Source organism: Pleurodeles waltl, chromosome 8 (assembly GCF_031143425.1).
Source record: "Pleurodeles waltl isolate 20211129_DDA chromosome 8, aPleWal1.hap1.20221129, whole genome shotgun sequence".
NCBI classification, from domain to species: domain Eukaryota; kingdom Metazoa; phylum Chordata; class Amphibia; order Caudata; family Salamandridae; genus Pleurodeles; species Pleurodeles waltl.
The window spans coordinates 329646636-329670817 of record NC_090447.1 but is presented as its reverse complement, the minus strand read 5'-3'; the positions used below and the strand labels follow the sequence as shown (position 1 = coordinate 329670817).

At 42.9% G+C, this 24182-nt stretch overlaps 1 protein-coding gene across 1 annotated transcript in view; it reads right to left on the bottom strand.

Annotated features, from left to right (window-relative positions):
- Positions 1 to 24182, bottom strand: part of FUNDC1 (FUN14 domain containing 1) — a 102381-nt gene that overhangs the window by 43544 nt on the left and 34655 nt on the right. Inside the window, exons 2-3 of the mRNA XM_069204191.1 lie at positions 14948 to 15104; positions 1278 to 1353 (exon numbers count right to left, since the gene is read on the bottom strand). Coding sequence (XP_069060292.1) covers positions 1278 to 1353; positions 14948 to 15104 — 233 coding nt within the window. The remainder of the gene's footprint in view (positions 1 to 1277; positions 1354 to 14947; positions 15105 to 24182) is intronic.

Genomic DNA, 24182 nt, shown 5'->3' with positions numbered 1-24182 from the left:
CCCTCAATGCAGCTACCGGTAACATTCGAGCCCTACTCGATTGAAGTTAGACTGCAGCTCTGATCCTCCTAGACCTTTCAGCAGCCTTCGATACGGTCTCCCACAACACACTCATCACAAGAATGCACAACATAGGCATCCAAGGAGCCGCCGTCAGATGGATTGCCTCTTTCCTTACAGGAAGAATGCAAAAAGTCTGCTTTCCTCCCTTCACCACCAGGAAATCATCTGTGGAGTACCCCAAGAATCCTCGCTCCGCCCCACCCTCCTCAACACTTATATAACCCTTCTGGTCAGCACTGCCAAACCCACATACTCAACATCATATCCTATGCTGACTACACCCAACTCATCCACTCCCTCTCTGCAGACACCACTAATACCAAGATCAACTCCCACAACTGCATGACATCACAAACTGGATTATGGACAACTGCCTAAAGCTCAACACGGACAAGACAGAGGTAATGATTTTTGGAAACAAAAGCTCCCCATGGGACACATCCTGGAGGCCCTCAGAAATCAGACCTACTCCCACCCCCACTGACCACACTAGGAACCTAGGCATCACTCTGCATGACAAGCTAACCAGGACGGTTCAGGTCAACTCCATCTTCTCTTCCTGCTTCTCTATCCTCTGCATGCTTTGCAAGATATTGAAATGGCTACCCCAAAGCTCCAGACGCACCATCACCCAGGCCCCCCATCTCCAGCCGACTGGACTACGGCAACACTCTCCAAGCATGGACCACAGATCACATCCAACGATGACTACAGACCATATGGAATGCTGCAGCCAGACTCATCCTTGATCTCCCTAGACAAACCCACAACAACCCCTACCTCAAGGAACTCCATTGGTTCCCTGTACAGAAAACATGCAAGTTCAAGCTCCTGACCAACGCATACAAGGCCCTACACAACTGCAGACCCGCCTACTTGAACCACCGTCTGAACTTCCACCACCCACAAGACACTTCCACTCAGTGTCCCCTTCTATAACCCTCACTGACCGCATCCAAAGTAGCAGATGCAGAGTTAGCTCCTTCTCCTACCTAGCAGTGAAGACATAGAACGAGCTACCCTTTCATCTTTGGACCTGTCCATCTCTTCCAGAGCTGTACAGTATGCTAAATATTAATTCCCAGATACCTAAATGTTATACAAGTGTGGTAAGAGAAAAGCATGAATGAAGTAGGATTAAGTTCCTGGGCATAAAGTGTACAAGACAGAGAGTTTCCCTAGTCATATATTTCACAAACACATATTGAAAATACCTGTAGCAGGAGAAAGCCTCCACCTACTGCCGTAGCTGCAAGCTTTCCAACTTTTTGGAATAAAAATCCTGCGCACCTTAAATAAGATAAAAAAAATAACAATCGTTAATGGAATACCAAAACTGTAATTACACAAGCCATGAAGTTTGAGGCCTTTCTTTTTAACTCTAATTAGATTTGAATAATTATTAAGAAAAAGATATATAAAGCAGTCATCTTTGAGCACATTTCCAGTACAAATCCAGACTGAATAATTAAATAATAATGCACAGGAACATAGGTATATTGTCCCTTACATTTGTGAAGTGCTGCTGATGGAGACAGACATGCACAAAATGATCTGCTGCCATGCAAATTCCAAAGCTATCTGAGAGTTTCATCACCCTCACCATAAAGCCCGTCTGTACTCCTGTATGGAAGTCCTGAAGCTAGTTGAGGGCCTGGAGAGGAGCACTGAGGACAATCACTCCGAATGTGGGGCAGCAAGGACGATCTCTCTGAATGTATCTGCATTCTAACTGCCACCTGCTGCTGTGCCTTCCCTGCTGCCTAGCTGCTCTGAGGCTGTAAACTGTATGCAAGCTGGCAGACTCCTTGAGAAAAATTATCCCCCAGTATCACTTGCATACTACATTTACCCTATGCCACCTCTACAGTGCGAATCCATGGTTTGATACTTCAATCAGGCCCATTTCAGGACAAACTGCAGTTAATTTTCAATCCTCACAGTTATCTTTCACCTTCCTACAAATTTCCACCATATTACAGATCTCCACTATTATTCCTTTGCCCCCTACCACTGTTCATTTTTAGAAGACTCAGAGCAGGAGATATTTCCAGCAACCTGTTCTTTCCTGGTGACCTAGTTTAAAGCATCTTGAACTAAGGACACACAATTGGTGGTCCCAAGATGATGAAATCGGATCCTTAATAGGTGCTCTATAATCCCCTCCCTGGGACTGGGATTGGGCTTCCCATTCCCAGGGGCTTTAAGGAGGATATTCTCCCCTTCCCCCCTCTCCCCATCTCTTACACACCAACATCCTAATATAGAGGCATTCACAGATAGAGGGTTAGCTCCATAGACAACATTGGAATAGCTGGAACAGTCATGCTTCACTTGGCTTTGTGTGTGATCTCCTCTTTCCCAGTGTCTGGGGAGGGGTTGGGGGGACATTTAAGGGACCCCTCTGGAGACCATGCACCCATCATTGTTGTTTCCTGAGTATTCATGTATGGCCTTCCTTTGAGCAGCATTGTATTTTGGACTATACTTTTATTGGGTGCTTGTGGTTCTCCTTCTTGATGGCTGATGCCTGGATGCTGGACCTGTGTTGTGGTCTTAATACAGTTGTTGTTTTTTTGGAAAGGCTTAAAAAAAATGTTTCTCCCAAAAAATATTAAAGCAATGTCCTCATTTTAGCCACATGCTTCACTACCTTTGCTTCTGTTCTGATGCATTTCATAAGCAACACATCTGCGAGTCCCTGCTTTTACACATTTTTTTGCTATCTTGCTATTTCAAGTCCAAGCAATTGAATTCAGGTGCATGATTGTCCTTCCCTTTGAAAACAATATTCCCAGTATCATTTCCCTCTTTTTGATTTCAGGGTCAGCCCTAACATGCAGGGCCCGGGGTCCAGTGGAGACTGTCACCCTGGCATCGTACCAATTCCAATTACTAACACGCCCCAGAATCCTTGAATTTTAGGTCATGCCTACTACATGAAGTTCATCCACTCACCCTTACACCAAGATCATGCGGTTCATCATTCAGGATGTATTTTACTAGTCACTTTAGGCATTGAATGTATGTTACATAGATATGTAAATTTGGCATTTCAGTGTTTCTGGTGTGCATGCCTGCCTGCCATAGTCCAATTTTGTCTCAGCTAAACAGTAGAAAAGTTCATACAGCGTTTGTCCCTAACAATCACTTAGTGCTTAATTTGTGCTAGTGTTTGCCTGTTAAGGGCACCAGTACTTTTTGGTGCCTCCGACTTGTTTTTGTCAGCAACCTTTGACTGACAGTAAAAGAGAGAAATGAGGAATTAAGAAAACAGTGATAAAAGGGAAAAAGTATGGTTGAAAAAGAGCCTGCCAGAGTGAGACAAACAGAATGAGTGTGTAGGGTGGTGGAAGAAAGAGGTATGTGGTAGAAAAAAATAGGTTTGAGGTGGAACAGAGATGAAACAGCTTTGCTTTACAGCAACCCCAGCATTTGGCAGCAAAACTTTGAACCTGTCAGACCCTATTTGGCGGTCCAGGGGGCGGGCAGGGGTTAAAATGTCCCAACCGTAGTGGTTGAGGTTGCTTGCCACTGGTGTCTCAGGGGCCATCCTACCATGGCTTTGCAAACTGGGACAACTAAAACTCTTTCTGCACTTGACTGTGAGGGTAGCGAGGACAAGCAGTCAGAGGCTTCTTAGAGAGGTAGTGTGGTGGACAGGAGCTCAGAACTCAACATATAGACACAACTATGCACTTCCGCTCACTGCTTATTTTATAAAAGAACATACAATAGTTTTCATCTCATAGTAAAATTAAATACTACACTATTCGGTCAATTCAGTTCAGTATACATGTTGTAAGAAGCACTAATCAAGAGGAACTACACTCCATCTGGCCTTCCCCAGTAGCTATCTGCTCTCCATCTGGGGTTGTGAATACCGCTACTGCTGTGCAGTAGCTAGGCATTAGATTCAGGTGCAGACTGCTCATCCTTGTCTTGCATCAGTTGGGCAACTCAGTTCAAAGTCTTTAAAATGTTTAGGTTCTTGTAGTCTAAGTAGGTGCAGTGGTGTTTACTGCAAGTGTTTCAGTCTCTTTCATCCCAGGTGCAGATAGGCCTCACACCTACCTGTATTTACTTGTGGGCACAGCTGTGCAGCAGGTGCCCTGAGTGTTCCCAGCTGTACATAGCAGGCTTCTCTGGGGCTTGTTCACCACAGCGACTGTTGTGCCCAAGATGATCTCCAGGAACTTGCCTTAGGCTGGCTCCCTTTGCAACACCAGTTGTCGGCAGAAGCTTCTCTCTGGGGTCATGGAGAACTGGTGCTTCCGTTGGCATGTGCTGCAGCCTCCGGACAGTCTTGTTCTGGTGACAAGACAGTTATAGTTACCAGACCACTTTGGGGCTTCCAACTTCGCCTGCACTTAAGCTCGCTTGTCAGTGATGTCACAGCAAGTCATGTCAGTCCATGGCAGGCTGCTGTGTAAGTTCACTATGGCATGTTTCAGGTACAATATTAAGTACACTTCCACCAATACAGCACAGAAAGAACAGGGCACCACTCTCAGCACTGGTCACTCTCCCAAATTCACCAATTTCCTCTGTGTTCTCCTCATCCCGGTAACGTGCTGGACCTCTCCTTCTTGGACATTCTTTGCTCCTGCAGGTCCTTCCCGGTCTTAGGTGACAGGCAGGCAGGCTTATAGACTTATTCAGGCAGATCCTCAGTTCCTCCAGCAGAAAGTAATGGCTACAGGCAATGATCCCTCACTTTTGGGAGACTAGCTGTCAGGCAAACACCAGCCCTGGTTTCACAGCAGCTTTTCAAGTACTCTGCAGAGCATGCCCTTCGCTGATCAAGAGAAACATGGTAATGCAACACAGCAGGATTTTTTGTGCTCCACTTTCATACACATTTTCCAGATGGGGAATGTCATAACCTTCACCTGTCTGAGGTGGTTCTTCTCTCCAATGTCCTTCTCAGTTTGCTCTCAAGACACAACCTTTGTGTATTGTGGTACTCATCACAGTGGATAGTGCCATGCTGGCACACCCACAACAAAAACACAATGAAGTGTGAGTTTACTGCTGTTGTGAGCCTTCCTGAAGCAGTAATCAGGAATAGACAAAATGGCAGATCTAGCCTCCAAACTTCCTCACCATCAACAACAGAAACTGCTGTCCCACCTATCATTTCTACCAAATGGCAGTGCTCAGCCACTGGCTCTTCCAATTGCAATCCTGTTGTCACCCTTCTCACTTGAGCTTCTAGGTCTCCATCCCGTAGCCATAGAAATATAGGCAGGACACTTTCAGTATTTGGGAAAGCTGCCCTCACCATCTAACTTGTGCCATGCTAAGCCAGACACATCCAAAATAGACTCCGTTGGCTTCAGGTCACAGACATACACATCACAGGCTCACTGCACATACACAAGCATCAACATACACAGTTTGCCAGCACAAGGTATTGGGTCTCACACAGAGGACATTTATACAAGGGGTCTGTTGCCACAGTTTCCTTGACACAGATAAAAAGGTTTGGTCACACTATACATTATCCAACACTGCCATACCACTTTATGTAGGAGAGTAATCCACTGTTCACTAGAAAGGCTTGTTTGGTGTACCCCTCTTGATCACAGGATAGGTCCTGGACCTCTCACTGTCTGGGACAGGACAAGACCTCTGCGCGCCCTGCAGATTAGTATAACAGAAGGGCCTCAATAAAAAGTCAGGATAACAGATTCACATGCAGTCAGGCACTCAGGGCAGGGGAACATACCTGTATACAAAACAGAGACATTTACTATTTTTTTTAACAAACTAAGCCCTATCAGCAGTAATGACCCAAACTCCGCTTTCTCATAATGCCCTGCTGAGCTCAAATATCATTTTGCCCCCTCTATCAATGCTAGTTCTTTAATAGTGTTACTCTCTCCTCCAGTGTTTCCATTAATTTGTTACAAGTCTTCTTAGCTATTCTGCCTAGCCTTGCATAATGCAGCAATTGTCCTGAATTTCTCCAGGTACTGCAGCAAAGTTGGTACAGATGTTTCCATGAAAGGTAAATATTTGACTGTCATCAGCATAAATGGCATGGGAGGCAGACAATGTTTGTATACCTTATCCAGCCAGGTGTTCCTCAAGTCTGCATACTAGGGGCTCCACAGCAAGTGCAAATAAGTGTGAGGGAAGGCTACACAGATGGGTGCCTCTTTTTAGCTTACAGCATCCTAATACTATGCCACTATCTTAATTCTTACAATAAGCAAGATACAAAACAATTGGTTCAAGCCTACAAAGTTAAGTTCAAAGCTCAGGCATTGTAAAACTGTAAGAATATCCTTCAAACCAACAGTGTCAACGTTTTTTTCTGTATACACGGCAGCCAATGCACAACTTCCCTCCACTGCCCCCAACTGTTCAATAATGTGCACCAGTAACCTTAAACACAAGGTTGAGCTCCTGCAGCAAATAAAATCAAATTAGTACAGCTGAACCAATTACCAAATTACTAATAACAGTCTGGTTATGAAAATGTTACTCTATATGGCCAGGTTGCTGGAATTTCAGCCACTGGTAATTACTCTGGGCCATCTTTTCTTATTTTGTTTTTGGCCACCACGCACCTTTGACAAAAACCAGCCATATCCAAATCAGTCTTGGGCCTGCTCTAAAAGCAACAGTTCAGCTTAACTGGTCAGCTGGATCACATCTGAGAAGAAGCACATGTAACCCATTTTGGCTTCATCAGTAGGGTGTAGTTTGAGTCCTATGGCACAGTGAGTACAGGAGCCACAAGTGGGCATACCCCTCATGCATAGGGCATCACACTCCGGACAACAAAAACGTGATGGTGTATTGCTTGAAACAGTCACTGGTACTTACTATGTGTCACAATCCAGTCCACTGATAAAATCGGTATAGGATTGTTTGTATTCTCATCTGGAGGACTCTTGGCCTGGCAGCCCTGTCTCAACTGTTCCTATTGGGAGACGAAGAGAAAGTTTCACTAGACAGGACTCTGTCTAGAATGACATAAGTGGGTAAAAAACTATGGTCTGCATTATAGAGTGTGTGACAGTGGCTGTGACAGTGGCTGACATTAATTGAATCACTCCATCAATCAACTTGTTGCTAGTTGCCGTAGACACCCCAAGTGTGACTGGATTGCCCATTCTCAGGTTCCTTGCTCACTGTGCCATAGGACTCAAGCTATACCTCATGGACCAGACCTATCAAAATTGGTCTGGGGCTGCTTGTGCTGATGTCTGGAGAGGACCTGGTCTGGTAGTTCAGGCTCGATTGTTACTACTAGTGCACAACCAAGACAGATTTGGGGATGACAGGGCCCTGTATAGAGTGGCATTATGTGTGATGCCTGAGTGACTGCCAGCGGCTGAGATTTCTTCAAGCATTCACTCAAACACCTCATTGTTTGTTGCAGTACATTTGATTTACACACTATCGTTTGAGGATTATGGTCAGCAATCTTTCTAACTTGCCCCTTTTTTACCCCAGTGCAATTTCTAATGGTACTGTAGGTAAAGATGTTAAGCGCGCCATGCACCATTCCCAATCTGTGGTTCTTTTAAACAACCTATCTTGTGGGTCAATGACAAACTATACCTGAAGTTCAGTGATTCTGTCCACATGTTTGACTATAGATGTTTTCTAATTCTAGCTTGTTCAAGTACACCCATGCATATGTCTCTCAGGACCGCTTTAAATGCTTTCCGTTTAGAGCCCCTCACCCCAGCACAGCTCCAATTAGATGTGAAATGCTCTTCTATTACATGTCTGTAGCAAGTGTCTGCTCTTACTAAGTCTCCATGTAGGTAGGCAAACTCTGTTCCTTCCTCTTAATATGTTGCTTTAAGCGGTGAAAGGTCTGCCAACATCCTGCCTAAACAGGACACCCGGAGCACTTTTGCTACAGTCCTCATTTGCTAGTAAATAATCTATCTTATTATGTGTGCCATAAGGTGATAAACAGGAGGAGTAACTTGCCTTCCTGGTACAAGGTCTGCCAAGTAACAGCAATACCTGACTTCTACATCAGACAGCAGTCCATCCCTTCCCTTAACTGTCAGCACTCCATCTCCCATCTTTTATTTTTTAGCGTGGAGCATCGCGGTTGCCTATCTCACAACTGGGCCCATTAACAATTCCCATCTCCCACTCTTATCATGATTACCTACAAATATGGAGTCACTATACCCAACGGCACACCAAATATCTGAATCCTCTACTTCTGGTGCATATACTGTATATTGGCGAGACTGATTTCTTGCCCATATGCTAACAGATATCACTCTCCAGAGTCAGATACTGTTTTATGAGCCAATGAGCAGCCTCATATGCCACCTGATAGTCACTCCCTTGTCATATGCAAAGTATGTGGAGACGAATCCTGCATTGGTCGTTCTTGCCAAGTATATCACATTGCACAACTGTCAAGTGTATTTCCAGAATGTTAAGCTTGCTCACAAATCAAAATGTTTTCTTTTTTTTAAATGTATTAATACCTTGGACATTCCATCTCTCCAAATTTGTGTGGGCTTCCAACATTATAGTATGAGGGGATATATGGCACAGTTCAACATCACGTCATCTCAGGACCAGGATCCCAATGCCATGTGGGCCTAGTGGGAACAAGCGACTTTTGGTTTACATGGAGGCAGAGCACAGGCATGCATCAGGAGAATATTTAGCTTAGAATGGGTCCCTGGCCAGTCCTGCCAGTGGGCTTTACGTCAGTATAGCCCTCTTGTAGATTTTTTGTGCATCAGAACACAGTTGAGCAGGTCCTCCTTCCAGACTGCTAGTTTCAATGAAGAAAAAGAAGAACCAAGAAGGGTGGGGAGGGTTCAGCATCAGCACTGCTACTGGCTTTATCTCTCTTGGCACCTGCTTGATAAGACATCAATGTCAGGCTAACAAACAATTTCACAGCCTGTCATATGGAAATTCTTCCAGTCACTTGAGAGCCACAGCCAAAGGAACCCATACCGTCTGTCTGGTGCCTCCACACCTGGTCAACCCTGCAACCTAGGGCCAAAAGAGATCTTTCTGTTGCCCCACCTGGCAGTCTCAAAACACAGGCAGGTGCCCAACTAACCACACAAGATCACCCTGTCTCTGTTTACTGTCTGGGAAGCAATCCTTTACTATCCTGCACTGCTCCCTCTGATGCGGATTGGAGTCTATTATTAGCTATTGGCCCTCAATTTCACCTTCCACATCCTCCAGGTACCATGTATTCTCAGCTCAATTCGAAATTGCCAGAACTCACCTGCAGAACAGAGTACTCTCAAACCTGTGCTACCATCATCCTGCAGTTAGTGAAGGCAGGTAGCAAGGAAGCATCCTTCATTCACTCCAGAACCCTGAGTCACCTCTGGCATTTGTGAGGTCTCCAATAGTAGAATCACTCTTCTTCCACTGTGGGCCATTTCATTTTGTTGCACATCCCATATATAAGGATTTAGTCATCTCAAGCTCAGAGTTCTTCAAGCACACTTCTCACCTCTCATATAATATCCACAGGAATATGTCATACAAGCCTGTGAAAAAACATGCTTGCACCTGAGGGCCAATATAAATGAGAATATTTAAGTGATACTTTGAGGCAGGACTCCAAACAAGAAGCTCCATCAGGATTTGCTAAATTGAGGACTTCACAATATACTTGTGAAAAGAGGACTTAATTTGTCTTGACTTTAATCTGTCACTAAAAACAAGACATCTAAATTCTTACTAACTCCAAAACGATAGAATTACAAAAAAATCGCTCCGTGTTTCTATGCCTCTGTAACCTAGTATGCACAATTTTGAAAAGCTTGGAAACTAGCAGCATGTTGGTTTTGAGAGCAATCTGGTTCTTTCTCATGCAGCTCTACACATCCACCCACATCAGGGAGAAGTAGCAGCACAGAACAGCAATGGGAAGCTCAGCTATTACCACCAATGCAGGGGGCTCCAGCAAGTTTATGCCATTCATTAAACCACTGCACAGATCAGACTGCTTTAATCCACTTCACAATGTTCCATGTTCACAGACGTGCATTCCAAGGAAGGGCATAAAGAAACAAAGGAAGTAGAGAAAAGATGAGGGAGCAACAAAAAAATGAAAATGAGGAGAGGGAAAAAGCACTCTCCTCCATAGTACAAGGAGAGGTTAGTCAGCGAAGACAGAAATACTGTGCTAAAATAGAATCCAAATCAGAAGGTCGATGTTGGGGGAGTCAGAGCAATAGTGCAATGACCCTTTTGTCCTCCTGGACCTTTTGTGCATATGAGTTTTGGAGGGGCTATGGTCCAGCAACTGACTTTATCCCCTGCTGACGGCACCCAAACCATGACAATAATGTCCTCATTATGAGAAGCCTGGGAAATGGACCGGTATTTCTCCACCCCCAATGCTACTGATACCAGGTGGACTAGTAACTTCAGGGGCATGGACAATCAGGCCAGTAGGAGTTGGACCCTTAGGGTCCAATATCCAATAAAAGATGTGTAATCACCAGGAGAATTGGTAATTCTGGGTCTAATTCTCTCTTCAATTACTTAATGTGGCTCAGCCGAAACCTCTGGGTAAACGTAAACAATAGATCTCGCAATTTAATGGGGACAGTACCTGCTGTTACTAGCCCTAACAGAATTAAGAGGCAACACATAATGAAGGCCCAATATTGTTCTCCTCTCAGGCAGAAAATGTTGGCTGTGATGTACCCCAAGACTCGCCCCTATTCTTATAATCACCTAATCTGTGTGTTGTCTCTCTCCGCCAATCCTAATTTCTATATGTGACTTTCAGAACTACATGTAGACAAATGATAACCAGATCGTTCTCAGGTTGAATGGCGAAAAATAGACTGCTTTATCATGCTTATGCTCTATGAAGAGATGTAGTTCACCTGCTAGAAACTCAAGGGAAAGAAGAATGCAACTGTGACTTAAAGTGGGCAAAATTTATGGGGCCCTGCTTTTTAGCAATCTGCCCATAGTATCAATAACTATGGGTGTCAGCAAAGGTTATGCCCATAGTATCAAGACTGACATAGTATCATGACTGACACTCATAGTTCGCTAATCACTCAGGTGAAATAATGTGTATAAAGCCTGTTTTTTCAGACAAAACTTCTACAGAGGGTTTTCCTTTGCATCCATTTTTGCAAAAGGCCCATTATCAGTGAAGCAAGATCCATTATCAGTGAAGCAATTATTTAGTCAAGGATTATTTTTTCTAATATTTACTTAGACTGCTTCACCCAGCTCACCTCTCCGTTGAAAAACAGCGTATAGGACTGAGTTGGGATGGGCGAGGCAATGAATGCTTGGAGAGTGTCCAACTTGTATCAGAAGAAAGGTCAAGATCTTTGGAGGGAAAGGCATGAGTTTTTCTGTTTGTTTGGGAGGGAGTAGCAAGTCCTTGTGTATCTGGAACAATTCTTTGGAGGCTCTCTATGCATTTACCTTTGAGAAATGATGAAAAACATGTTCTTGTCCTTGTGCCGACTGTCACTTATTAGCTGGAATGTAGTAACTTTGATATTTTTTTTTCCATATCTTTAAGGTAAAACAGGATTCTAATTCTATTTTTGGTTCACAGCTACCTTCAGTTCACACACACATATGCATACTGAGGTTCAGACTTTGGCAAACTAAATGAAGTAGCAGAAACGTTTAATCATTTGAATGATTTGTAGTTATGATCAAGTCAGACTCTAAGCACACCCCAGTCTCGAAGGCCCTGATGAAAGCAAGGAGGCTGTCAACATTCGCCACACAGCCAGGAGGGATTTTGAAGCTTCACAGTCTGGACAGACAACAATCAAGCATATCTATTGAAACATTAGGAATTTCTATCTACGACTATATCTATGAGCAAAGGCTACTGCTCAGCGAGCAGATGCTAAATCTTCTTAGAACAATGTAGGGGCAATTAAATGTAGTGTGTGGTGGGGAAAGAACGACTGAGGTGCAAGAGGGTAGTGTGGTGGTGAATCATGTTAAAGGCAGACAAAAACGGAATGAAGTTTGAGGGCAGCAATTCCATTCCTCTCCACTCAGGTTTTGAGGGCATCCCATCTCACCAAGGGGGATCAGAGAACAGACATGGGTAAGATAATGTCATAGGAGAATTTGGGAAGGGCAGAGTTACATGGTGGACGTTGTTAGAACTTACCTTCGGTAATGGTCTTTCTGGTGTACTCTCTATCTAATCACGTCCCTCACCTTTAGAATATTTCAAGACTTCAGACTGGATCTGGAGATTTTTTCAGCACTTCTTCTCATGCCCGGATATGTGGCACCATGTGGCTCCATGGTGACTTCATAACGCCCCAGATGTGACACAGCAGAGTTTAAAATAAGCACCAGCCTGCATGTCTGTTTCTTAATCTTTCTCCTTCCGTGCCTTCAGACACAGAGCAATTCAAACAAATTGCAGGTGACCCTTTACCAAAATCTAAATTTGGGCCTTTTAAGATGTAAAGACATTCCACTCCATAGAAAATGGAGGCGGGGGAGCAGCGTGGAACCCGAAGTTCTATGCCAGGATCAACAAGCAACTCTTTTGAAGACTACAAACCATCCCGTACTCAGCCACCAGACTCATCCTCAACCTTCCACACAGAACTCGCATGGCTGCAGACCTCAGAAAGCTTTACTGGCTCCCAAAATGCGAATGTGCTAATTTCAAACTGCTCACACACACATTCACGACACTACTAAACTTAGGCCCCACCTACTTTAACATTTGCATTTCCTTCCCTCAACCACTGAGCCACTGCCGCTCTGCAGGACTCCTACTCGTGCACATCCCACTCATACACAGAACCAGATCAGAATGACAGGCATTCTCTTATATCGCTCCTAAAGCTCAGAACGACTTCCCACTCCACATCAGAGCCCCTTTCTCTCTTCTTGGATTCCGCAAGAAGCTGAAGACCTGGCTTTTCAATTAACCATCTACCATAGGCAGGGCTAGGTAGCCACTCCTGCTCAGCGCCATGACACCCACGCGGGTAATAATACGCTTTAAAAATACATATAACATTATAAGCATTTACTCTATGATCCTTTACCAGAATCACCAATGATGTAACTGTAGTTGTGTTCACAGGTTAGGCTCTGAAAGAGAATTCCGTGACCTATGAGTAGTATTTATACATGGCTACCACAAGCCCTGTAGGGATAAGTGAGAAGGTAGTATTACATATATCTGTGCCTTAATACTATCATGTGCATCAATAAAACGCCAATTTTTACGCCAGCCTCGACATGTACTGTTACATTTTATTACTGAATTGCTATGTTGTTTTTATACCAGCTTAAAGATAACTGCATTATAAGTTACACATATTTCTAACGTATCGCAACCATTTTATTTTGTGGCTGGATTACTGCACCTTTTCTGCATTGTGCAGTAAGTGCTGCCTCATTTTTAGGACTGGGACAAGGAAAGGAGAATTTAAAAAAACAATGAAGTCAGTTCCTGTATGAGATATCTGTATCAACTTGTCAAGGCTTTCTCACATGGTTTCTCGTGAGAAGATCCGGTCACCTGCTCATTAGTGATTATCAGTTAGTGTCATTCTCAGTCGCATGTTCCTGCTGCCATTACCTTGAAATAAAGCATAAATATGACAAACAAATGTATGGATTTTAGCTTCATATGCTCCAACTCTGCAAGGGCATACATCTGATGTGTTTAAATGACAAGTGCCTTGCACTATTTTTGCTTACTTTTTGGCTATTTTACATTAAACACGTTAGACCCTATAGGTTATGCTGAATGCTGTGTTTACATTTACAATCAACACACCATTATTTGATACCAAGAAGGCCCACTATTATTTAAGCAGATCATATATAGCATTATGTGGCTACAAGCAAGGAAATGACAAAGGCGGACAGTAGCACTTCATTTCTCTTCCAGAAAAAATCTTAAACATGCATCTACAAAACCAGGGACAGTCGTTCACTTTTAGTTTGGCCAGGCACATAAGGGGCATGCTAAAGAGTGGGTTACAAGCTAGCATTTTTTTTTTAAATCGATTTATAGAAATGGTGTCAGAGAAGAGTTATTCCCCTATTCTGCAACTTACAGGATCGAGACACAAATATATTGGGTATACGTAACACAAATTTGAGAGAAAAGTTTAGATTATAAAACCGAAAGTTGTACTAGCTTTTATCTATTCTTTAGATTTGAGTTATTTCATTCTAATGGAACAAGACAGGATCCAGGTCAGTCACATTAGTGCTGTTCCCTCTATGCATTGTAGGTCCCAGCTTGTTCAAGCGCTAAAATGAATTCAGACCTCTTATTAGCGCCATTGTTCCCGACTAGATTCTATAAACTCATTAATTCTCACTGTGTGATGTGTTTCGGAGTAAGGGAAATGGCTATGAAGCACAAAACCTAGAACTAAATTAGCTCTAGATTTCATCAATTCACTGTTGATCTCTTCCTAAACGAATATGAGTGAGTGAATTGTCCTAGAAATGAAACAAATTCATTCCACTGCTTAAAGCACTCTGTTTTTAGAAAAGTCAATAATTTAATTCCCGGATATAAACAAACAGCGTAGCTTTGTCAAACAACCGCTTTCCTAGAAGCCCACTTATTGTCAAATCTGGAACCCAAAGGCAGAAAGCAAGACTGGTAGACAATAGCAATTACAAAATAAATAAATACAGAAGGTAATCATAAAATAAATGCACATTGTGTAGGGAGTGAAAATAACCATTACAAAGCAAGAATTCAACGATACACGAGCAGTCTAAAGTTGAAGAGAGCCAAATAACCTTGAAAGATGTCAAGCCAAACGACAAAGGTATGTAAAGTCTTAAGAAGTCATGTCGGCACTTTTAAATGATTTAGGCTCTTCGTGGTTATTAAAATAGTATAGGCAAGACATCTTACCAGCCAGATACTCCACCAATTACAATTTGAGTTGCCACAGAATATTTTTCAGTGATTGGTCCAGAGTTGTTGCCGAAGATCCTGCTCCACCAGTGATGACGTCTAGCATACTGTGTTATATCTAACACTTCAAAGGAATCATCATCACTCTCGCGATCTTTGCAAAAAAGTAAAACAGTAAAATTGTTAACAGGTACACCTACAGGAAATCTTTAAAAAAATAGTTTTTTTCTTGGCTTTTACAAACTGAAAGTACTAAGCATTTGATTACATAAGATGGTCCTAAGCACACAATCACGTTATTAAAAGCATAAAACAAACAAAATATAAGTGCATCATAGGCACTAAACACTACGCTGTCTAAAAGTGCAGAATTCATTTTGATTTGACAGAGTTAGAAATGAATATGGTAAATATTAATTGCATAGTAAAATATTTTAGAGCAAATAAACCCTGTACCGTGACCATGTTGAGATGAATTATTTTGTTGATTAAAACAGTGGGAATGCGAAAGTGAGGAGAAGATAGGCTGACCCTGTGATGCAAATACAGAGAACAGAGTGAAAGAAAGCTGGCTATCGTTTAGTAATGTGAAACAAGGTTTGCTCTCCTACCGCCTACTATCCATTGAATTATGTACAACAGCCTCTGGGCCGACTGACTCACTAAGATGGTTTGTACGAATTAACTACAATTCGTGCCTACAACAAACTCATTTTACTAAGTGTTATCAATTATGATGCTGCAGCATTGTATGATACAGTATAGCTAATATTGCAATTAACTTGTTATATGATGTAAACTATACAGAGCAAAGAGGCAACATTTGTTTAATGTTAGGCTACACTTTATGAGTGAAATTCCACTGCCTCCAGAGTAACCAATTCAAAGTGTTTTATCCAAGTGGGGATCTGACACGGTATCTTGTACCTCATTGGAAAACAAAGGTTTTAAACGTGGTGGAAATTATTGTGCCTCGATACCCTTCATTTTCTGGCAAACATAAATGTTCTAAAAATGCAGCTTTGTAGGCAGAATGAAGGGGTGGAAAAACGGAAGATGGGTCCAACCCCCATATGTCTGGGTTTCCACCAGCCCTTCTCCCATTAATATGTGGTAGTGATGAGCTGGCAGTTGGGGCACCACCAGTTTTGAACGAAACATCAACAGAGAAAAGGTTTGTTTCTGATAGTCTGTGAATTTTGGGCAAGTAGGTAAAAGTGGTTTACGCTATCCCTGGCAGCCTTGATCCCCTGAATTCACCCTACTGTACTTCTGAATTTTCATTATGTAATATCTTGCAGAAATTCAGAGCAGATCAACTCGAGTGATGAAAAGTTTCTAGACATTCCAAGACACATCATCATTGCTGTTATCTGGGGAACACCTTTTATTTGTGAGCACCATTTCATATTTCCAAGTGGGGTGTCCCTTTTTTGACCTGAAACTACAGTGTCTTAGTGCATTTAATGGGTTAAAAATTATACCTGCATGTGTTGCAGAAGCACGCTTTGTATGCAAATCTTTTGTACTTATGGGTAGCAAGGTGTCAAATGGAGACTTGTCACTTCTTTGGCAGAGACTGGTCTTTATACAAAAGGCACTGCAAAGTGAAAGCTAGACAAGGTGGCAATGCACCAACAGCTCACTGGTTATGTTTACATTACTGCAGGAAGCTGGCTCTGTATATACTATATCAAAATGAGATACAGTGTGCAAAGAGTCCGGGGATTCTGCAGAGGCTTGACAGAGACTGAAATAGATAATACCAATGCTCTATTTGTGGTAGTGTGGTCGAGCAGTTGGGATTATCAGAGTGTAGTGTTAAGCATTTGTTGTACACACGCAAGCAACAGACAAACACACACTAAATGACTTAACTCCAAACCAATAGGATTTTATATCGAAAAATATGTTGTGTTAATATATTTCTAGAACGACAAGATTCAGATTGCAGGTAAGTACACAGTTTTTCTTAAAACAGCAAAAAACTATTTTAAAAGTGGACATTTAGTGCATTTTTCAACTGTTCCTGGGGTAAGTAAAGATAGTACGGTTTTGCAGGTAAGTATACAATTTACAAGTTCTTATCTCTGGGGTGTAGGTAATCCATCGTTGGTGGTTAAAGTTAACCCCAAACACCCACCACCAGCAACACGGGGCCAGTCGGGTGTAGGGGTCAAAGAGAAGCCAAATTAACGTGGGCTCCTAAGGAGACAGGGGGCACTCAGAACTTGGTCTGCTGGCAGGTAAGTACCCGTTGTTTGCGGAGGGCAGGCTGGAGGGGGGGGGGGGGGGGGAAAGTTAAGAGAGCAGAGCACTGGGGGGGGGGGCCCAAGTAGGCACCAAACACGCACACTCAGCGGCACTAGGCAGCCGGGTGCAGGGTGCCAACAGGTTGTCAGGTTTTCAATGCAACTCTATGAGGGGACCCCGGGGGTCACTCTGAAGCTGCAGACGAGGTCCAGGGGGGGTTTCTCGGGCCAACCACCAGCTGGACAGGGAGGAGGGCCGTCTGCTGGTCAATACTGCACTGGGGGTCGGTTTCTGCAAGGCCTGGGAGCTGCGGGTGCAGTGGTTCTTCAGTTGTCGGTTATCTTCATCCAGAGCTCGCGGTCAGGGGGGTCCTCGGGATTCCCTCTGCAGGCGTCGTCGTGGAGGGGTCAACCCAGGGTGGGCACTTGCTCACAATTGCCTGGGGACCGTCTCTGGCTGGGTGGACCACCTGGACATGGGCCTGCGGGCGTTGGGTGCACAGGGGTCAGGACTCGCGCATCCGGAGTGAGGTGGGAGTCCTTGGTTGTAGGTTTCTTCAAACAGATCGGCTGTCCTCTGCAGTTCTTGGTCCTTTTGGGTGCAGGACAGTCCAATGGAGTTGACAGAGGTCGCTGGGCCTGCTGGATGCGTCGCTGGTCTTTTTGCAGGTTCTTTGAAGCAGGAGACAGGCCTGTAGGGCTGGGGCCAAAGCAATTGTCTTCCTTCTTCTCTGCTGGGCAGCTTAGCAGTCCTTCTTCTTCTTGTAGGTCGCCAGGAATCTGGTGAGCTGGGTTCAGGGAGGCTCTTAAATCCTAGATTTAGGGGCGTGTTAGGGATCAGAGGGCAGGAGCCAATAGCTACTGTCCTTGAGGGTGGCTACACCCTCCTTGTGCCCACTCCCTTTGGGGTGGGGGGTAGGAGAGAGACATTCCTATCCCTATTGGTCCCTGTCCTCCAAACCAAGATGGAGGATTCTGCAGGGAGGGGGTCACCTCAGTTCAGGACACCTTAGGGGTGGTCCTGGCTGAGGTGGTCACTCCTCCCTGTTTTCCCTAATTTTCCTGCTGGACTTGCCACCAAAAGTGGGGCTTTGTCCGGGGGTGTGGGCATCTCCACTAGCTAGAGTGCCCTGGGGGACTGTAACCCGAGGCTTGAGCCTTTGAGGCTCACTGCCAGGTGTTACAGTTCCTGCAGGGGGAGGTGTGAAACACCTCCACCTAGGACAGGCTTTGTTTCTGACCACAGAGTGCACAAAGGCACTCACCCCATGTGGTCAGAAACTCGTCTGAAAGTGGCAGGCTCGCACAGACTGGTCAGTCTTACACAAGCAGTTGGGCTAACATACAGGGGGCATCTCTAAGATGCCCTCTGTGCGCATTTTTCAATAAATCCCATACTGGCATCGGTGTGAGTTTATTGTGCTGAGAATTTTGATCCCAAACTTCCCAGTATTCAGTGAGGCCATTACGGTGCTGTGGAGTTCGTTTTGACAAACTCCCAGACCATATACTCAGTTTGGCTACACTGCACTTACAATGTATAAGAATAGACTTAGACACTCTAGGGGCATATTGCTCATGCAGCTATGCCCTAACCTGTGGTATAGTACACCCTGCCTTAGGGATGTAAGGCCTGCTAGAAGGGTGATTTAACTATGCCACAGGCAGTGGTTTGTGGGCATGGCACCCTGAGAGGGGTGCCATGTTGACTTTGTCTTTTTCTCCTCACCAGCACACACAAGCTGCAAGGCAGTATGCATCTGCTGAGTGAGGGGTCCCTTAGGGTGGCATAATACATGATGCAGCCCTTAGAGACCTTCCCTGACCAAAGGGCCCTTGGTGCCATGGGTACCTTTTATAAGGGACTTAACTGTGTGCCAGGGTTGTGCCAGGGTTGTGCCAATTATGGAAACAAAGGTAGAACACTGGTGCTGGGGCCTGTTTAGCAGGGTCCCAGCACACTTTCAATCAAAGTTGGTATCAACACTAGGCGAAAGGTGGGGGGGAGGTGGGGTAACCATGCCAACAGTGGCACTTTCCCACAATCACTGAGCCCAACTTGTTTTCTACACAGTCCTTGCTTTCCCTGTCTTCAGAAGACAAGCCGGCTAAGGACATTGTACTCAATGATAGAGGATAGGCTAAAAAAAACGGTTATTTTGAACTATAGCACAGGCAAGGTGACTGACTCTAGGGCACAATCACGTATTTAGATAGTAAAAATGTCTATGAAGAAAAATATAATTCAGTTTGAGGGAGATAACTGGTAAGCTACTGGTGCACAACCCTACAAGAGAACAGCCTGGTTACGTGGAAGGAGACCGCAGCGTATGCTCACCTTTGTGCGAGAAATCATGGCCATGTCTACTAAAGTACAAACCACCACTATGTTACAAAACACAAAAATCACCATCACAGAGAACATGCCAAACACTGGGTCATGAGAGTAACTGTGTCACAGAATAGTTGGACAACTGTGGTGAGGTACAAAGAAAAAAAAAAAAAAGAACAGCAGATAAGAAAAAATTATCTTTATTGAAGGTTTTGCCAGCCCACGACTGAATGCTGCAGCTAGGGAGAACCTTATGACTCCCCAAAAAGTGTTGGTTTGAATAAGAAATCATTTTCAAACTGTAAGTTGTATGAGTGATATCATTACAGGAACAATTCACCACAAAAAGTTTTTCTTCAAAATAATCCAACTTACTTTTTCCTTCCAAGAACGTTCTATATCCTAATATAAGAGGAGATACAAAAAGGGGTTCAAAGTCATTTTGTTGCAGCATGGATAGGTCACCAATGATGAAGCATGTCACAAACTGTGGGTGAGGTGTCCTATCCAATTCTTTTCAGATTTCTGCAATCACATGAAGATACAAGAAGCATTACTCTTCAGATGTAGAGACCTGCACACTTGTAGTGTGCTATTCTTTTATAGGGAGGATCTGTTCAGGTCAGTAACCTCTCAAATCTTCTGTGAGTGTTTAGAGACTAGCAAATCTACCTACACAACCGTCCAGTGAGCCTTGGAGACCCGATCAATAGGCCAACATATAAGTCAAATATGTGTACTGATTGTCCACACATCCTTACTTTTAGTCAAAATGACTCTACCCAGAAAACCAGCGATGTTGTCCATTGCCAAGCCAAATGCATGGTCCTAGGAGTTTCTAGAAAATGCATAAATTTTAGATCGAGCTATTTGATAAAGTTTTGTGAGTGAATAATATAATTTGTGGGCACAGTAAAGTGTGATTAATTCATCGATTCTGTCTGGTAGATACACATATACTTAATCCACTCTTAGACTGCCCTTAAATGCCCTAAATCTAATATCTTCCCTAGTTATGATTGTCAAGATTTTGGAAACCCTTCTTTGAATAGAAAAATTCACCAAACAGAATTTATATTCCACCCAAAAGCGAGAACACAAAGTTCCAGACAAACAGAGTTTATTTCCAGGTTCCTTTGCTTCGGAGTAATAATCCGGATAGCCATGATCTTTCCTACATTTTAAACTAAAATTGGTAAATGAATTAATGAGAGAGCTCAAGGATTACAGTACAGCCAAGAACGTTGACTGTGAAAGACTCGGGCCCTAAGAAGCTACATTTTTCTTCTCGAACACTCAATTTACTGAGTGCATTGATCAAATTCAAACTGAATTAACCAAATTTTATCAGTTATCCAGGACATGTGAGCTCAAGACTATATTCCTCAACAGATAAGGAATTGGTAATGTATTCTATCCAATAAGAGACTACAGTCATGCCACTCCGCACCAGAGAAAGCATGGAATGTGAACCAGTACGTTAGCAAATAAAATCATTTTGGTAATCTTAATAAAATATTATGTTCATCACATCAATAGGTAACCTTAGCCACCGGTTATTTTCGTTTTCAGTACCTCATATAAGCAGCTCTGTACTGTGCTTCTTGCTTATATGTTCTTTGGAGTGGCCCCTAATCCTCTTCCTAAAGTCTTACACACGCTGCTGAAATTTAGGTCTTGCACAGTGTCCCACCTCGGGAGCTGGAGGTCTAGGTTCGAGCCTCAGATTTGGTGCAACGTCCTGTGATTCTGGGCAAACCAAAATCTCCCCGTGCCCATGGACAGCGCCTTGAGACCCTTACAGGTGATAAGCCATGCTATATAAATTTACATTTCATTTTCAATGTCACTCAATGCAGCAGAGACTAAGGCCTCTATTGAAGACAGTCTATAACAACCACTACTTTATAGTTACACCGGCACCTTTCTCATTGTAAAAATATCATCGGAAACAATTAGATAATTACAGCATACGGCGCAAAAACCTTCATCATGCTTTCGGAAACACTGCATGGTTACTAAACATCTTCATTTTAAACAGCACTGTCTAAACAGCCTTCGCACATTTTTCTAGCTATCTACTAATTTCTTCATATTATTTCTTACAGAAAATCATATAGGCGGCCCTTGGTTGTTCATCACACCAGGTGTTGATGGAGTAATCATTAATTCATCCATATACAACATCATATTCTGTTTTTATTTTGCTGGACAATTAAGCTCACGCACAATTATTTTATGCTAAGGAGTATGAGAGCATTTGGATAAAGAATAATTTCTGTTACAGGAGCGTAATCCCTCAAGATTTTGGTATTTTTCCATTACATGTGATACGTGAATTTCCACCATTACACCATGTGGCGCAATGTAGTACCGTTTGCGCCTAAAATTTAGATTGAGGGCATGGGAACAATATAAACGACTGGAACATGAACCGCTGCTGCTTGCAGCACTTGTGTTCTTTTGCATTTTTATTTTTTTAACATGAAATGCGTCCTTTTATCCATCTTACACTAAAATACCGTTCTGGATGCTTGTTTTACACTTCACTAAATTTTCTAAAATGTCACATAAAAGCAAATTGCGTGAGTTTCGCACACATCCTCAATGATCTCCTAAGAAACATATGGCAAGCAAATCTGAAAGAACGTGAAATACTCCTTTGTTCATCCAAAGCCTAAAAAATTGGGAAGCCCAACAGTTGCATAGTGAACAGACCATGGAGAGCACCATCAAAACAGCTGCGTTCTGTGTTTCCAGAAGCCCTTGCAGATAACTATTACATAGTGAGAGTGAATATCCAGGAATAATCAGCATGTGCTCTTTGAGTATCTGTGGCAGTCATTTTTATTTCAACTGCTCCAAGCTCCAGTCATTTTAGCCCAACGTAGCTAGGCTATGTGAGCTTACTCTCATTTACAATATGTGTTAAATGTTATTTTGATGAAGGAAATTGTTTTTTTACACTGTTACTTTTAGAATTATTTCAACACTGCTAAAATAAGGAAACCTAAACGATAAAGATTAAGGTCACCTCGTTTAGTCAACAGAATTACTTCCAATGTTTTGTGCTCCAGCTGCAGTGACTGCCATCATGAATATGTTGAATTGAGCAAGAAATCTGAGATGGGGCAGAAGGCCTTTCCGTGATGCAACGATGGAGACTGTGTTAGAATTTATTCTCAGGATTTCGTACTGAGCACGCCATTGCATATGGTTTATCAATGTTTTTCTTCATGCACATTTGACATTTTCCTTTTTAAATATGAGCCAGCTCTTGCGTTTTTCAGCCTCGTATTTTAAACACTGTTGAGTCAAGTAAAACATATTCACATTAATGTTTAGCAAACATTTACCTTTAAAAAGCATTGTTTTATTTCCCCGACTGTTTTTGTTATTTTAAGCTATAAATTAGTTGTCACAAGTCCTCAAGTCCTAAGTATGCAACTCTCTTTACACTATTACGTCATTCTCTTGCCACATGCATGTGATTGCTAATCCTTTTTTCCACCTTATGTTCAAATATTTTCCTTTATTATTTCTCATATTACCTTCTTCTTTTTTACTTCCTTGTATTTATTATCCTTGTTGCTGATTCTACCCGTCATTTCTTCCTCCTGTCAGCCCTAGGTTTCCTCTCGCCTAGCCTGTCACTTTTTATTTCACATTTCTGAATGCTAATCCTCTCTGCTTTACATTCTACAGCAGTTCCAAGCACATTTTCATCTCAGGGGGTATAAATGAGCTTATCTCAGGGGTTACTGCACAAAGGCCATTAAACACACAAATATCATTCGCCATATGTACAACATAATTAAAAACAGCATTACAACAAAATACAACAGTATACTAAACAGTACCTAAAACTTTTTGGATATAGTATGCGACACAACACGGCCTAATCACATAGCAACGATAAAATACATATCAGCCAGACGTTTCAAAGCAGAGTAACAATATGCAACATGGTATTAAACAGGAACGTCTAGATGTGTCGAACATAGCACAACCTAAGAGCAAATGCTTCACATCGAAATGTAGACTGAGTAAACAAAGATATTTCCACTTATTTACCTTTCTCAGATTCAGAGAGACTCCAGTCAGTTTTAAGACATGCACAAACACATGTCTAGAATACTATCATCATCAGAACCAGTGGGTTCTTATATTACGGGTGCAAGCAGGTGTTCTCACTGGTGCCAATCAAGCTAATCAGCTGTCAGCTATTCAGCAGCTAGAAGCTGTGGATAGACACGTCAGGCATGCCTCCCTTTTACCCTTGACTCCTTCTCTCAGATCAGTTAAATCTCCTGATCTTTCCCCTCATCACCCACCTTAATAACTCCTTTTCCACAACTATGTCCATTCTAATCCAATATGGACACATTGGCAAACAGCCATTATAACGCGGTTAAAACCACGCATGACCGTTACCATGAAGCTATTACCATGCATATGCCCTTACCATGCAAACCTTTACCACAAATATGCCTTTCCCACGCATGCCTTTACAACAAATTTCGTTCTAATGGCATGAATGGCAAAGGCATATGCATGGTAAAGATTTTACAGGTAAGTATTAAGTGTGTATGTATGTATATATTATTTATATATATTTTCATTGAAAAAAGACAGGTTACAAGGGACG